Consider the following 16,793-nt stretch of genomic DNA (forward strand, 5'->3'; position numbering starts at 1 on the left):
ATTTAATCCATTCACATTTAAGGTAATTATCAATATGTATGTTCCTATTACCATTTTCTTAACTGTTTTTGTTTGTTTTTGTAGGTCCGTCTCTCCTCTTGTGTTTCCCCCTTAGAGAAGTTCCTTTAGCATTTGTTGTAGAGCTGGTTTGGTGTTACTGAATTCTCTTAGCTTTTGCTTGTTTGTAAAGCTTTTGATTTCTCTGCTGAATCTGATTGACATCCTTGCCGGTTAGAGTAATCTTGGTTATAGGTTCTTCCCTTTCATCACTTTAAGTATATCGTGCCACTCCCTTCTGGCTTATAGAGTTTCTGCTGAGAAACCAGCTGTTAACCTTATCGGAGTTCCCTTAAATGTTATTTGTCATTCTTCCCTTGTTGCTTTTAATAATTTTTCTTTGTCTTTAGTTTTTGTCAGTTTGATTACTATGTGTCTCGGCGGGTTTCTCCTTGGGTTTTTCCTGCCTGGGACTTTCTGTGCTTCCTGGACTTGGGTGGCTATTTCCTTTCCCATGTTAGGGAAGTTTTCGACTATAATCTCCAGATATTTTCTCAGGTCCTTTCTCTCTCTCTTCTCCTTCTGGCACCCCTATAATACGAATGTTGGTGTCTTCATTTCTTTTCATTCTTTTTTCTTATTATGTTCTGCAGCAATGAATTCTGTCATCCTGTCTTCCAGGTCACTTATCTGTTCTTCTGCCTCAGTTATTCTGCTGTTGATTCCTTCTACTGTGTTTTTCATTTCAGTTATTGTATTGTTCATCTCTGTTTGTTTGTTCTTTAATTCTTCTCGGTCTTTGTTAAACATTTCTTGCATCTTCTCGATCTTTGCCTCCATTCTTTTTCCGAGGTCCTGGATCATCTTCACTGTCATTATTCTGAATTCTTTTTCTGGAAGGTTGCCTATCTCCACTTCATTTAGTTGTTTTTCTGGGGTTTTATCTTGTTCCTTTATCTGGTACATAGCCCTCTGCCTCTTCATGTTGTCTAGCGGTGAGCCACAGCCGCCCCCCGCCTCTGCAGGAGACCCTCCAACACTAGCAGGTAGGTCTGGTTCAGTCTCCTATGGGGTCACTGCTCCTTCCCCCTGGGTCCTGTTGCGCACGCTACTTCGTGTGTGACCTTCAAGAGTGGAGTCTGTTTCCCCCTGTCCTGTCGAAGTCCTGCAATCAAATCCCAGTAGCCTTCAAAGTCAGATTCTCTGTTAATTCCTCCTCCCGTTGCCGGACCCCCAGTTTGGGAAGCCTTAGGTGGGGCTCAGAACCTTCACTCCAGTTGGTGGACTTCTGTGGTATAAGTGTTCTCCAGTTTGTGAGTCACCCACCCAGCGGTTATGGGATTTGATTTTATTGTGATTGCGCCCCTCCTACCATCTCATTGTGGCTTCTCCTTTGTCTTTGGATGTGGGGTATCTTTTTTGGTGAGTTCCAGTCTTCCTGTCGATGATTGTTCAGCAGTTAGTTGTGATTCCGGTGCTCTCGCAAGAGGGAGTGAGCGCACGTCCTTCTACTCCGCCATCTTGAACCAATCTCCAGTAATGAGATATTTTTAAAACCATCCAATTTTGTTCAGATTTCTACTGCATTGTGATCATCAACTCTTCCTTATATATGCCTGATGTAATATGAATGATTATATCTTATAATACAGTTTCAAGGTTTTATTTTTTTATTTTTTATTTTTTTAACGTCTTTCTTGGAGTATAATTGCTTTCAGTTTTAAGGTTTTAATGAAGAGTATCATTCTCATTCTCTTAGTGGATAGATAAGTTCCCCCAAATCAGATCTCATCGATCATGCATTGTTTTATTAAGATTAATTTTTAAATAATGCTCTTAATTTGCTACGGAATTTACTAAATTTGCTGAGATCAAATTTCCTGACGTAGTTTCCTGTACATTCCTGTGGAGAAGTACAGAACTGACTAAGCCTATTGAAGAAACTATGTTGTTTCTTTAAAAGTGGTTTCTCAAGCTTGAGATGTAGATATGGGGTGAGAAAACTTAAGGAAACTCCATTTGACAGTCCTTGTTGATCTATCTAGCAGAAGCATTTTGATGTTTGATTCTTTTCTCCTTATTTAGAGACATCTTCTGTTTCTATTGTATATAAGATATAAGGTATTTAATAATATAATTGATCAGCATGGCAGCATAATTTTTGATCCCTTTAGTAAATTAATAATAAGCTTTAGAGGTCCTTTAAGTTCTAGATATAAACTGTTAAATAATTTAATGCTTATTTTTTCAACAGATGTGAATTATTAAAAAGAAAATGGCCCAACGGAGCACTGTATTTCCTTCTCTTGTCACCGAGGAAAGGTATAATATATGGAAAATATGCATCTAAGGTATACTTTTTCTTTCCACCAATTCCATGAGGGCTGCTAGTGGGTGTGATTATTATAAAAGAAGCCTTGTGGCTGTTACATTATCCAACAATGACTTTTTCCGAGGGCAAGAGTAGTACTCTTGTGTCCCCTCTCTGGCGTCTGACTTGTAGGATACTGTGGACTATTCAGTGACCCTGACAGGTGGAGATTTCACAGTAGCCATTCAGTACAGTTGCACTTCTGGTCAACAGTGAAATGTACCTCTGGAGGTTTGGGGGCTGATACCCCTGCTAACCCTTTTATTTATTTATTTAAAAAATATTTATTTGTTTGGTTGCGCTGGGTCTTAGTTGCGGCAGGTGGGCTCCTTAGTTGTGGCACGCGAACTTAGTTGCAGCATGCGTGTGGGATTGAGTTCCCTGACCAGGGATTGAACTTGGGCCCCCTGCATTGGGAGCACAGAGTCTTAACCACTGCGCCACCAGGGAAGTCCCCCTGCTAACCCTTTTATTTATTTTTATTTTTATTATTTTTTTAAAAAATAAATTTATTTATTTATTTATTTTTGGCTGTGTTGGATCTTTGTTGCTGCACACAGGCTTTCTCTAGTTGCGGCGAGCGGGGGCCACTCTTCATTGCAGTGTGTGGGCTTCTCATTGCGGTGGCTTCTCTTTTGTGGAGCACAGGCTCTGGGCACGCGGGCTTCAATAGCTGTGGCACTCAGGCTCAGTAGTTGTGGCTCGTGGGCTTTAGAGTGCAGGCTCAGTAGTTGTGGGACACGGGCTTAGTTGCTCCGTGGTATGTGGGATCTTCCCGGACCAGGGCTCGAACTCGTGTTCCCTGCATTGGCAGGTGGAATCTTAACCACTGCGCCACCAGGAAAGTCCCTGTTAACCCTTTTAAATCAGAAGTGGGGTGTCCATAGGCCAGAATTGGCTCATAGAAGTACATTGTTTGGCCTGGATCATCTTAAATACTTTTTAAATGAATTGTTAACATTTTAAAAAATCAGGTGACTTAACATACAAGCCTAGATTTCCTGCCTCTTCTTGAAATATCACATGATCTGGAAAAATGGATCTGCATTCCCAGATGGTCACTCATGGGTGGAGCAGAATTGTGGCTCTCTTTAGTTGAGGAATGCCCTGTCAGTTCTCCAAAGTCCCCACCACTCCCTAGTGTATTCTCTGTGGTGTGCTTCACTCATTTATGTCCCCTGCCTGACCCTTGTAGGCATTTGAGTTTGTAGCCACTGCTTTAGAGGGAGGGAGGAGAAGGCCAGGTCCAGTAATTTTGTTAATAAGCTTTGATCCTCCAGCCTCTTGCTATGGGAGGTCATGGAGCCTGCTACCAGCGCACTTAACTCTCTGGGGACCATTGTTTAAAGTTGCTGCCTGGCTCACCAAGAAAACTCTCTGGGGGTAGAAACCCTGCCTCAAATCCCATTTAGCTTGTAGGGATAGATAATTTGCCTCTCCTTTTCTGGGAAGTCTTGAATCTGGCTTTAAAAATGACTTTTTCCCAATTGACAACCCTAGTAACGTGGGGCTCCCTTCTGTAGGCGAGTTAGAACGATGCCCCGACACAGCCAGTCCCTGACCATGGCACCCTACTCATCTGTAAGCCTAGTGGAGCAACTGGAAGACAGGATCCTCTGCCACGAGAAAACCACAGCCGCCCTCGTGGAGCATGCCTTCCGGATCAAAGACGACATCGTCAACAGCTTGCAGAAAATGCAAAACAAAGGGGGAGGCGACCGCTTGGCCAGGCTTTTCTTGGAGGAGCACATCAGAAACATAACTGCCATAGTGAAGCAACTGAATCGGGATATCGAGGTAAGGCGTGTGGAAGTCAGGTGGGCTGCGTTCCTTTCCACAGACCTATTCCATGTCTAATGCCTCCCTCCCAAGCAGTACTGTGTTCAGACCAAAGCTGTCTGTCTTGTCTAGTCTTAAGGATTGCCAAGGAAGCAGCTTGAACAAATATATTAAATGTATTCCAGTGTTTGATAGCAGTTACTGTCAGTGTTATTTGTGTTTAATCTCAGTGTACCTTGCTGATTACTAAATCACTTTTGTTTTGTTTGGCTCTCAAGGGAAAAAGAGGAGAACCAGTCAAATAGTTTCTGGGTAATACCCTTCGTGTAGCTGAAGACAGCTGTTAAATCAATTACTAGGTCAGCCTTTGCTGCTTCAGATTAAATGTTTCTAGGTCATAATGATTATATATAATACAGTTTATTACTCAGACCGTCTAGGGATGTGAATTGCTTCTCAGACTCCCTTTTATTGCTTTATTTTTCTCTAAAATGAACCCAATAAAAATCCAATATTGTCTATTTTTAGAGTTTGTAAATGTACTGCTTTTTATTGAGCAGTCACAGGGACCACAGAATTTAATTCAGAAAAGCTTAAGATCATTTAGGGCCTGGGCTAACGTCACTGAATAATGTCAGTATCCTACATGTGTAGTTTGAAAATGTATGAATGAAAGATAGATGGCTAGATTAAGGAAAATCTTTATTTCACATCATGGAGATTGTATTTTTTTTTTTTTTTTTTTTTGGCTGTGCCACGCAGCTTGTGGGATGTTAGTTCCCCATCCAGGGATTGAACCCGCTCCCTCAGCAGTGAAAGCGTGGAGTCCTAACCACTGGACCACCAGGGAATTCCCTGGATATTGTATTTTAGTTATGCTTACTGAAATCAAGACTCATTTTTTTTCAATTATGCTTCCTGAAATCAAGATTTCATATTTTTTTCATATTTTTTTCAATGTCAGATTTGTATTTATTTATTTTAACAGCTTTATTGAGGTATAACTTAAAAGCCACAAAAATCCACCCGTTGTAAGTGTACAATTCAGTGATTTGTAGCAAATTAATAGAATCGTGCAACCATCGACACAGTTCAGTTGTAAAACCTTTCAGTCACTCCGCAAAGTTATATAAGCCTGTTTGCCGATAATCCCTCTTTCAGCCGCAGACCCAGGCAACCACTAATCTGCTTTCTGCCTCTATAAATAATTTGTCTTTTCTGAACATTTTGTATAAATGGAATCTTACAATCTGAAGTCTTTTGTATCCGGCTTCTTTCACTTAGCATAATCTTTTTGAGGTTCAGCCATGTTTTGGCATGTATCAATATTTCATTTATATTTATGTCCCAGTAGTATCCTATTGTATGGATATGCAGCATTCCTTTTATCCATTTATTAGTTGATGGACATTTGAGTTGTTTCCAGTTTTTAGCTATTGTGAATAAAGCTGCTGTGAACATGTGTACATGTCTCGGTGTGGAGATATATTTTCATTTCTCTTGGGTAACTGCTAGGCGTGGACTTGCTGAGTCTTGCAGTAAGCTTGTGTTTAACTTTTAAAACATAGCCAAACAGTTTTCCAAAGTGGCTGTACCATTTTACAATCCTACTAGCAATGTGTGAGGGTTCCAGTTTCTCCACATCCTCACCAACACTTGCTATTATCTATCTTTTTGATTACAGTCATTATAGTGGATGTGTAGTGGTATTTCATTGCACTATTAATTTGCATTTCCCTAATGACTAATGATGTTGAGCACTTTTTCATGTCCTTATCGGTCATTTGTGTGTCTTCTTTGGTGAAGTGTCTACTCGAGTCTTCTGCCCATTTTTAAAAATTATTTTTTTATTGTGTGTAAGATATTTATCACTTTAACCATTTTAAAGTGTGCAGTTCATTGACATTAATTACATTCACAGTGTTGTATGCAACCATCACCACTATCGGTTTTCAAAACTTTTTGATTATCCCAAACAGAAACTCTGTTCCCACTAAACAATAATTCTCCATTCCACTCTCACCTCAACCCCAGGTGACCTCTGTTCTACTTTCTGTCTCTATGAATTTCCCTATTCTAGGTATATCACATAAGTGCAATCACACAATATTTGCCCTTTTGAGTCTGGGTCATTTCACTTAGCATAATGTTTTCAAGATTTATCCATGTTGTAGCATGTGTCAGAATCCATTTTTTAAAAAATTTATTTATTTTTTATAAATTTATTTAGTTTTGGCTGTGTTGGGTCTTCATTGCTGTGCGCAGACTTTCTCTGGTTGCAGCGAGAGGGGGCTACTCTTCATTGCGGTGCGCAGGCTTCTCATTACAGTGGCTTCTCTTGTTGCGGAGCATGGGCTCTAGGTGCACGGGCTTCAGTAGTTGTGGCATGTGGGCTCAGTAGTTGTGGCTCACGGGCTCTAGAGCACAGGCTCAGTAGTTGTGGTGCACGGGCTTAGTTGCTCCGCGGCATGTGGGATCTTCCCGGACCAGGGGTCGAACCTGTGTCCCCTGCATTAGCAGGCAGATTCTTAACTGCTGTGCCACCAGGGAAGTCCCAGAATCCATTTTTAAATTAGGTTATTTGTCTTGTTATTGAGTTGTAAATTTTCTTTATATAGTCTAAATACAGGTCCCGTATCAGATATGTGATTTTCAAAATATTTTCTCCCATTCTATGGCTTGTATTTTCATTCTTCCAATGGTGTCTTTTGAAGCACAAATTTTACAAATTTTAATGAAGTCCAGCTTATCAGGTTTTTCTATGGTTTATATTTTTGGTGTTGTGTCTTAAGAACTGTTTGCTTAACCCAAGGTCACAAGACTTTTCTGCTCTGTTTACTTCAAAAGTTAATTTTCGTTTTTACCTTTAGGTCTATGACCCATTTTGAGTTAATTTTCATGTATGAAGTGAGATTAAAGATCTAAGTTATCGGCTTCCCTGGTGGCGCATTGCTTGAGAGTCCGCCTGCCGATGCAGGGGACACAGGTTCGTGCCCCGGTCCAGGAAGATCCCACATGCCACGGAGCGGCTGGGCCCGTGAGCCATGGCCGCTGAGCCTGCGCGTTCGGAGCCTGTGCTCCGCAGCGGGAGAGGCCACAACTGTGAGAGGCCCGCGTAGAGCAAAAAAAAAAAAGATCTAAGTTAGATTTTCCTTGAATATCATATGAAAAAAATTTATCATTTTCCCATTTGTCCCTTTGTTAAAAAAGAATGGATCATAAAATTTAAGGGTTAATTTCTGAATTCCTTTGATCTTTATGGCTTTCCTATGCTAATACCACATTGCCTTAATTTCTAGCTTTAGAGAAATCATTATTTCAAATCATTTTGAAATCATGTAGTGTAAGTCCTCCAACTTTGCTCTTTTTTTCAAAATTGTTTCAGCTATTCTAGGTCCTTTGCATTTTCATATAGATTTTAGATTAGCTCGTCAGTTTCTATAAAAAGCCTGTTGAGATTTTGACAGAGACTGCTTTGAATGAGATCAATTTGGGGAGAATTTCTATCTTAATATTGAGTCTTTGATTGTTTCAAAGAATCAATTCTTGGTTTTATTATCTTTTCCTATTTGCTTTTTTGTTTTATATTTCATTGCTTTCAACTCTATATTGTTTCCTTTTTCTCTGCTTGCTTTAGTTTAGTTTGTTTTTGTTTTTCTAGTTTCTTAACGTGGAAACTTAGGGAATTGGTTTGAGATCTTTCTTCTTTTCTGATAATGGTGTCTAAAGCCATAATGTGTCCTCTAAGCACTGCTTTGGCTGCTTCCATGAGTTTTGGTATGTTGTGTTTTTGTTTTCATTCAGTTCAAAATATTAAAGTTTCCCTTGTGATTTCTTTTTTTGGCGCATGTGTTACTTAGAAGTGTGTTATTTAATTTCCAAATGTTTGGGGTTTCCCCAAATTTATTTCTGTTGTGAATCTCTAATTTCACGTGGGCAGAGAGCATACTTTGTATATTTTTAATCTCTTTAAATTTATTGAGACTCTTTCAGTTATTGAAATGTCCAGTTTTTATTGTTGAATTATCTATTGCTCCTTTCAGTTCTGTCAGTTTCACTTCATGTATTTTGGGGCTTTGTTGTTACGTGTGTATACATTTATAATGTGTATATTTTCCTGAGGTAGTGATTCTTCTGTCATTATAAGATGTCTCTCTTTATCTCTAGCAATATTTCTTGTCTTAAAGTCTATTTTGTCTGATATTAATATAGCTATTCTGGCTCTTTTATGGCTACTGTTTGCATAGTTGATTTCCTTTTTTGATGATTCTCACTCAGCTTATACCTAAGTGAGGTCCTAGTGTACCACATGATTAACAATTTTCACTGTCCTTTCAGATTACCGCATACACTCTACTAAGGACGGAGATTTACTCAGAGTTATACTCTAATTGAAGTACATTTGTCTTCAGGGTTCTAAAATTTCTGGTCTATCCTTCTTTTGATGTTTAAAGAAAAGGACCATGTGTTTGTTATAAGGGGATGTCGTGGATCTTTGTTGCTTTGGTGATTGATGGCATCCATTCCAATTTCTTTGGGTCATGGCAATTTTATTTCCCTTTGGAGCTTGAAATCTGTGCAGAGTGTTCCAATGACAGGAGTGCCATCCCTGCAGCTGTACCTGTAGGATGCTGGGCAGTGGTTCCTGCTGTCTGGACCCTAGGAAATACCTTTTCTTTTCTTTTCTTTTTTTTTTTTTTGATGTGGACCAATTTCAAAGTCTTTATTGAATTTGTTACAGTATTACTTCTATTTTATGTTTTGGTTTTTTGGCCATGAGGCATGTGGGATCTTAGCTCCCCAACCAGGGATCAAACCTATACCCCCTGCATTGGAAGGCAAAGTCTTAACCACTGGACCACCAGGGAAGTCCCAGAAATACCTTTCATGTCTTTTTCTCAGTCTGGATCCCCAGCTACCCTGTTGATTGTGTGCACTTCTCCCGTATATCCTTCCAATAAATTCCAGATTTTCCAACTAAGTTAGCCAGAGTCAGATTCAGTTGCCGGCAGCCAAAGAACTCTAATGGTATCCAAGGGGCATAGAACACTTAAGAGATTGCTGTAGATAATTTACTTGTTTTTGGAAGGTGATGTCTAAATTTAGAATGATCTTTCCAGTTTTATATTTGAGTGCTAAAGCAGTTTTATCCCAGAGGCTGAATAACTTGGCAACCCCAAGTTGACACCTTCACAAAATTAAAAAACCCCAACTTAAACATTTCAATTTTGAAAAGAGAGATATATTAGGGGGCTGATAGCCCTGCTTCACTCAAATCTAGAGAGGGCGATAGATAAAATCAAAGTGATTGGGGATAAATAATGATTCTCAGATTCCTGTTCCCACCACCAGTGGCAAGAAATGTGTCACAAAAAAATGCAAACACCCCTATGTTTCATGTTAGAAGGTAGTGTGACCTCCCCATTTCTCTATGGGTACTCTGCTGGGTTCTCTTTGTTTATATGGGTGGCGGACAGACCAGAGACTGGAGACAGTCTATTCCACATTACTGTCCTCAGGTAAAAGCAGAGAGTGTAACTCTACCCTTAGAAAGCTCTGGACTGAATTTTTTCTGTCCCCGTAAGAGGTGATAGTGCTTTAGCTGCAGCTGTGGGATCTGGGGAATAACTTTCCCTTTGTACTAATCCAACCATCAGAACCATTTAAAATATATAATTTCCAACCTCAGCTGAGCCCTCAGTGCTGTTGAAAAGTTCCTTCATTCAAGGAAGCCCTCACTACCAGTTCCCTCCCTGGCCCCATTTCTTTTTCCCTTCATGTATCCTGGGCACCCAGCCCTTGATACTGTTACCGTAGTATTTACTGAATAGGACTGACATTGTTTCTTTGCAAGTCCGTATCCCCTGATAGAATGGGAGCCCTTCAAAAAAGAAAAGGGTGGGATAGGGAGGGTGGGAGGGAGACGCAAGAGGGAGGGGATGTGGGGATATATGTATACATATAGCTGATACACTTCGTTATACAGCAGAAACTAACACAACATTGTAAAGCAATTATACTCTAAAAAAGATTTTTAAAAAAAAAAAAAGGAACTTTGTCTTACTCATCTTCACATTGTCCAGCACAATGTTTGGAGCAAAATGCCATGAATGCTTATTAAGTGAATAAATGCCTATTTCAGACTGAAGCCCATTGCCGATCTTATGGTAGCAAAAAGAACTGGAAGAGACTCTGAGGTCATTTGTGCAAACTGTGTCCTTTTCATGTGAGACATCCTAGGCCCAGGGAAGTGAAGAGACTTCTCTGAGATCTCAAGGCCAGTAACTGGCAGTGCCAAGGCTAAACCCAGACTGTTAAACTCCAAAGATAAGCTCCTTTCACTTTTCTACTTTGCCTCTTGGAAGCTCCTCTAGAACCCCCATCTTAGGTAACCAACTCTCAAATGTGACGGGCAGTGCTATTCAGTCATTCTTTGCTTTCTGAGTATTTCTACTCCCTCAGGAAGAATTTCTTCATGAAACTAGGTAATTAAAGCTTTAGTTCTCGCTGAGTTCTCCCCTGCCCCCTCATTCCTTTGGTGTGAGTTCATTGAACTGCTTAGATAATTACAGTTAATAGCAAACATACCTAGGAATCCAAAGTCATTAATCATTTAGGCTTTTGCTAATTATTTTTCTTTAAGATGTGTTTTTTTTTAACATGATTTTTCTGTAATGTGTATTTAAGACGATTTTTAAATAATTTACAATGCAGTGAGTTTTTCCATCTGAAACACATTTTATGTAATGATTATTCTTCCCTTAACCAGACAGCGCTCTTCCATTTACATATATTTTTGGAGTGTGCAGTTTGCAAATGAATAGATGATTTCCATTGTAGAGAGGGAAGTCTGAGTAAAATCTAATTCTGGAAAAAAATTTACTTTGCATATATGAGCATTTACTTTTTTGTAACTGGTAATAATTATATATCATTATAAAGTAACAGAAGAAAGTTTGGAAATTTAATAGACTTTTATATGAAACACTAATTACATAGTTTTATATATATTGTGAGTCTAAGCATGTTTACCCAAACATAACCAAAATTAGGATGCTTAATGAGACATCAGAATTGTCACATTGTAGCCAAACTCTGTTAAAATGAAATCATGGTGTAGATTAAAAGTACTAAAAGGAAGTCTTTATATATAAGCAATATAAAATTAGGAGGGTGGATGTTATGCAAAGGCAATATGCATATTTAAAGCAAAGAGATGTGAAGATACTCAGATTGTATTTAAATGATATGAAAGGTGTATTTTTTATCTATAGATTCTTTTTTTTTTTTTTTTTTTGTGGTACGCGGGCCTCTCACTGTTGTGGCCTCTCCCGCTGTGGAGCACAGGCTCCGGATGCACAGGCTCAGCGGCCATGGCTCACGGGCCCAGCCGCTCCACGGCATGCGGAATCTTCCCGGACCGGGGCACGAACCCGTGTCCCCTGCATCGGCAGGCGGACTTTCAACCACTGCGCCACCAGGGAAGCCCTGTCTATAGATTCTTAATGAATTTCTTCTGTAAATTGCCTGGTTTTTAGGTTATTTTCATTACTGGTTTACACTGGTTTTCCAGTTCGCTCAGTAAAATTTTATTGGGTATTTGTTTTGTAAAAATCTGTCCCTGCAGGTGATTTTGTATTATAAAACTAAAGCTGAAACCATTCTTGACATGTACAGCTCAGTCCAGGCTCCTGATAGAGCTAGTCGAATTGAGATATGTTAACACTATATCTTGGTAAATTTGCCTCAGTAAGTCTTTATGGTTATCATGTGTCTCTGTACGCAGTTATATACAGGAAGAAAAGTAAAATACATTGTCAAACCACTAGCCTATGTGATCCTCAAGAACTAGAACTGAGTCTTAATTTTTCCATTTTTAGCACCTACACAGTACAGTGTCTAGCACATTGTAGGAGCTCAGGAAATCTTTCATGATCAAAGGCTCTGGGGTCCTTGGTTCTTCGAGAATCCTGTAGTTATTGCCCGTATTCTGTCAGCAGATTTCAATGTCAAAACAGATGACTCTGTGGGCTAGTGTCTAGTAGGTGCTTGATAAAGGTTGAATGAAAGAATCTATTGTTTTAGTACATCCTGACTCATTGTCTCCATTGGCAGTTTGCCTTGCTATGTGGAGTATGTTATCAATTATTTATTCCTCAGAAACTTTCTACAAATTATAATCATCATTATAAATTCAAAAGAGGTAATGTAGTCAACTATGAATTATACATGTTTGGATTATGCATACTGCCTTTGATTTAAGCTCATATCAGTCCCTGGGAACCAAATCCTGGTAAGCAGTCCATGGCCCTTTTGTGGGGTAAGCTTTCCCTTTCATGCCAGTTTGATGGCTTAGGGATGTGGTTGGGACCCCCATGTCCCCTTGGGGCTTTCAGCATGTCTTTGGCCAGGGTCTGCTACCCAGCTGATTAGAATCTGCAGACCTACTCTTGGTTTCCATGTGCTCAGGCTTCATGATGTCCGGCTGGCTTGGGGTGTTGGCTTTGACTTATGTGGGAAATGGGAAAAATGTATCAAACCCTCATCTAATTGACTAGATTACACATAATTTTCTAGCTTAATAATTTGCAAATGGGCTGTTGAAGAGTTTGCTGAACTCAAGTGATATGTGCAGAGTTGGGCCTTATTGGCAAGTCACAGCAGAGGTGTGGACAATGATGTTAACGTATAGTTGGACGGACAGACGGGAACTTGGTTCAGTGTGAATCTAGCACTGTCAACGAGGAGAGAATCTTAGCTATTGGACCTCATATAGTTACCTAAAAAAGGAATTTCAGCTTGCAGCTGCATGATCTTGTCCCACTGGAACAGGTATATTCGCAGAGGGAATTTGATGATTATCATGTGTGTTAGTCCGAGACTGCCAAAGAAATAGAACCAATAAATAGGATATATTTACTATAAGGTATTGGCTCACATGATTATGGAGACTGAGGAGTTCCACCATCTGCCATCTGCAAGCTGGAGAACAGGAAAGCCGGTGGTGTAATTCCAAGGCCTGAGAGCCAGAGAACCAATAGTGTAGATTCCACTCCAGGTCTGAAGACCCGAGACCCAGGAGTGCTGAGGGCAGGAGAAGATCAGTGTCCCAGCGTAGTCAGGCAGGAAGCAAATTCCATCTTCCTTCTCCTTTTTTTTTTTTTTTCTATTATGACACTCAGTGTATTGGATGATGCCTCCCCACATTGGGGAGGGCCTTTTGCTTTACTAAGTTCACCAATTCAAATGCTAATCTCTTCTGGAAACACCCTCACAGACACACCCAGAAATAATGTTTATCCAGCTGTCTGGGGATCCCATGGCCCAGTTAAGCTGACATATAATTAACTATGGATAATGATCCAAATTCTTTTTTTTTTTTTTAAACTCTACCCGCTAGACTTGGCTTGTCATGTGGCTTGACTCTAGGGGAGAAGGTAGTGAATGGAGTTTGAATATTTGTTTAGTTCTGAATATTTGATAGAAGTTTCCAAAGTAAATTAACAAGTTGGTGTTTAGGTGTCTGCCCTGTCTCTAATACATTTTAGCTTGTCTGACTCCATCTTTGACGGCCTGAGCAGCTTCAGGCACCAGCTAGATAAGAGTCTCTGAGCCTTCAGTGTAGATGATCAAATCCTGGAACATGGAGCTAAAATAATTGACAAATTACTCAGCTACCTGCTGGGAGCCAGGCCTTATTTAGAGGCACTGGGGCTAAAGTAGCAACCCAGGCATGCCAGGCCCCTGCTTTTAGGCCTGCTGTACATTCTGGTGGGGCTTTTAGGAGTAAACCCTAAATAGCCAAGGTAATTTCAGCCTAAGTCCAGGGCTCTGATGAGATAATATGATGGAGAGTGATTGTGGGGCTGTTTTAGGAAGGGTGATGGGGGTCTGAGGTGACATGTGAACTGTGACTGGGGTGACAGAAGGACCAGCCAAGCCGAGGTGGTGGTGTCGGGGCAGGAGACACACAGAGAAGAGAACATACCAGAGAAAAGGCATGGCAGGTTCCAAGGCCATAAGGCAGAAGAAGCTCGGCATGTTGGAGGAACGGAAAGAGGACCAATGGGACTGTAGTGTCATTGGGGGGTGGGGGGCGGGTGGTGATGGGAAGCCATTATTTAATTTTAAGCAAAAGAATTTAGAGAATTCATTCATATGCTTGTTGCTGAGGATACACTAGTGACTAAAACAGATTAAAAACCCTTGCCCTCGTGTTGCTTATGGACTGATTTGTGTTTCAGAAAGATCACTCTGGCTGCTGCCTGGAGAAGGAAATGTAGGGAAGCAAGAACAGAGGCAGGGAGACAGGCTGGGGGTGTCCAGAGAGCTTGGATTAGGGAGTCATGGTGGAGATGGGGAGAGGTGGATGGATTCTGGATCTGTCTTGGAGGTCAAGCTGATAGGACTTCCTGCATGTTGGCGTTAGAGAGACTTCTGTTTAGGACTTGGCAAGTGTTAGGGACCCATTGAATATCCAGGTGGAAATGCCAAGAAGGCAGTTGATATATAAGGCTGGAACTCTGGGGCGTTTTAAGTCCTAGTGTGAAGATTAAAAATCTGTGTAAGAAGATACTGTCTTATAAGACCCTGCCCTACTGTAATTGGGCCCTTCTCCATGTGATATTGGAGTCACACTTTCATTTTCAAATCCTCACAAATCCAGAAAGAGTTGAAGAAGGAGAAGCATGGAGGGCTGTTTCTTCTTGGTCATCCCTAGGCACCCCTAGCCTGTCTGGGTGGTGAGGTCCCCGGGTGTGGATCCTCATCACCTTTGCATAAACGGCATGATAGAATGCTATGAGGTTCACACAGTGGTGCCATTTCCTACTGCTTCTGGGAAGAAATCTTCCTTAAAGATAGGCCCTATGTTAGAAAAAATAAATGAAGACCCGGGACATCACTTTTTCAAGGGGGCCGGCCTCTTCTCTCTGCTCATGTGGGTCTAGGCCACGCACTTTCCACCCTGTAGTGTTACCTGCTGCAGCTGAGCTTTCTGAAGGCAGGCCTGGTGCACAGCACATAGTAGGCCTACAGAAAAGGGTTTCTTGAATTGAATTGGTAATAATGGAGAGTTGATGATATACTTCGGGTTGTAACCTTTTTAAAGTAAACATATCATGATGATATATCGTCCCCAAATGACAAATTAGGAAATGTTTCTGGCTTTACAGAGGGATTGTTTTTCTAAGGCTTCATCATAGAATTCCTTTAAATAGTAACCTCTCTCATCTCCCTGTGCTATATGTATATGTATAGCTGATTCACTTTGTTATAAAGCAGAAATTAACACACCATTGTAAAGCAATTGTACTCCAATAAATATGTTAAAAAATAAGTAAATAAAATAAAGTGACATGTTCAGATTAAAAGAAAAATAGTAACCTTTCTAATGCCTTCTCTTTTCACATAACTTTTCAGTAATGTGAATATTGTGTTAAGTTCAGATGCAATTCTTTTCTGTATTACTCAAAGAAAGCATTTCTTTTTTTTTTTTTTTTTTTTTTTTTTTTTTTTTTGCGGTACGCGGGCCTCTCACTGTTGTGGCCTCTCACTGTTGTGGCCTCTCCCGTTGAGGAGCACAGGCTCCGGACGCGCAGGCTCAGCGGCCATGGCTCATGGGCCCAGCCGCTCCGCCGCATGTGGGATCTTCCCGGACCGGGGCATGAACCTGCATCCCCTGCATCGGCAGGCGGACTCTCAACCACTGCGCCACCAAGGAAGCCCAGCATTTCTAATATAATATCTTTTTAATCTGCATAAGAATTCTGAAAGATAAATGGGCTTTTCTTATTTCTAAGCATTAAAACACACTTACATATGCACACTTTTTTTTTCTGGTTTTAAAAGTAGTGTAAGCCCATTGTGGAAAATACAAAAAAGAGGAATCAACCATAATCTAACCCTAGAGATAAGCAAGTCATTAATATTCTAGTATTATTTTTTATGTACCTTATACAGAGCTGGAATCATGCTGTGTATTTATTTTATACGCTTTCTTTTTGCTTACTATTAAATTGTACACATTTTCTCTTGTTTTTAAAAGCTCGCCATGAACCTCTTACTGGTGCATAATAATGTACCATGCAGATACCTTGTAAAATACTTGGTACATGCATCACACTATGAAGACATCTTTGTGCATTCATTTTTGTCATTCATCTTATTTGCTTTACAACTAATTTCAAGAACTAGAGTTACAGGGTCAAAGGTTATGAACATTATGAATATATTTTGAAGGCTCATACTCTGGAAAAGTTGTATTGTGAAGGGCCAACTGCATTTTCAATTTTTGATATGCATTTTAATATTATAAATTTAAAGTATTTCCTTCTTTAATACATGGAAATGGTATGGTTTTAAAAGTTTTTTTGTCTAAATTTTTTTTTTTAATTATTTTATTTATTTATTTTTGGCTGTGTTGGGTCTTTGTTGCTGCATGCAGGCTTTCTCTAGTTGCGGTGAGCAGGGGCTACTCTTCATTGTGGTGTGCGGGCTTCTCATTGCGGTGGCTTCTCTTGTTGCGGAGCATGGGCTCTAGGCATGCGGGCTTCAGTAGTTGTGGCACACGGGCTCAGTAGTTGTGGCTCGCGGGCTCTAGAGCACAGGCTCAGTAGTTGTGGCGCACGGGCCCAGTTGCTCCACG

At 40.3% G+C, this 16,793-nt stretch overlaps 1 protein-coding gene across 5 annotated transcripts in view; it reads left to right on the top strand.

Annotated features, from left to right (window-relative positions):
* The window catches only part of FAM81A (family with sequence similarity 81 member A), a 127,059-nt gene that overhangs the window by 71,446 nt on the left and 38,820 nt on the right, over window positions 1-16,793 (top strand). For 3 of the 5 annotated variants that reach the window (XM_055088000.1, XM_055088001.1, XM_055088002.1), the window contains exons 2-3: window positions 2,252-2,319; window positions 3,892-4,165. In XM_055088000.1, the coding sequence (XP_054943975.1) occupies window positions 2,273-2,319; window positions 3,892-4,165 (321 nt within the window). In that variant the 5' untranslated portion in view covers window positions 2,252-2,272. Of the gene's footprint in view, window positions 1-2,251; window positions 2,349-3,891; window positions 4,166-16,793 lie in introns of all 5 variants that reach the window. The other 2 variants (XM_007128514.4, XM_055088003.1) reach the window with 1 other exon arrangement.

This window comes from Physeter macrocephalus, chromosome 11 (genome assembly GCF_002837175.3).
Source record: "Physeter macrocephalus isolate SW-GA chromosome 11, ASM283717v5, whole genome shotgun sequence".
NCBI classification, from domain to species: domain Eukaryota; kingdom Metazoa; phylum Chordata; class Mammalia; order Artiodactyla; family Physeteridae; genus Physeter; species Physeter macrocephalus.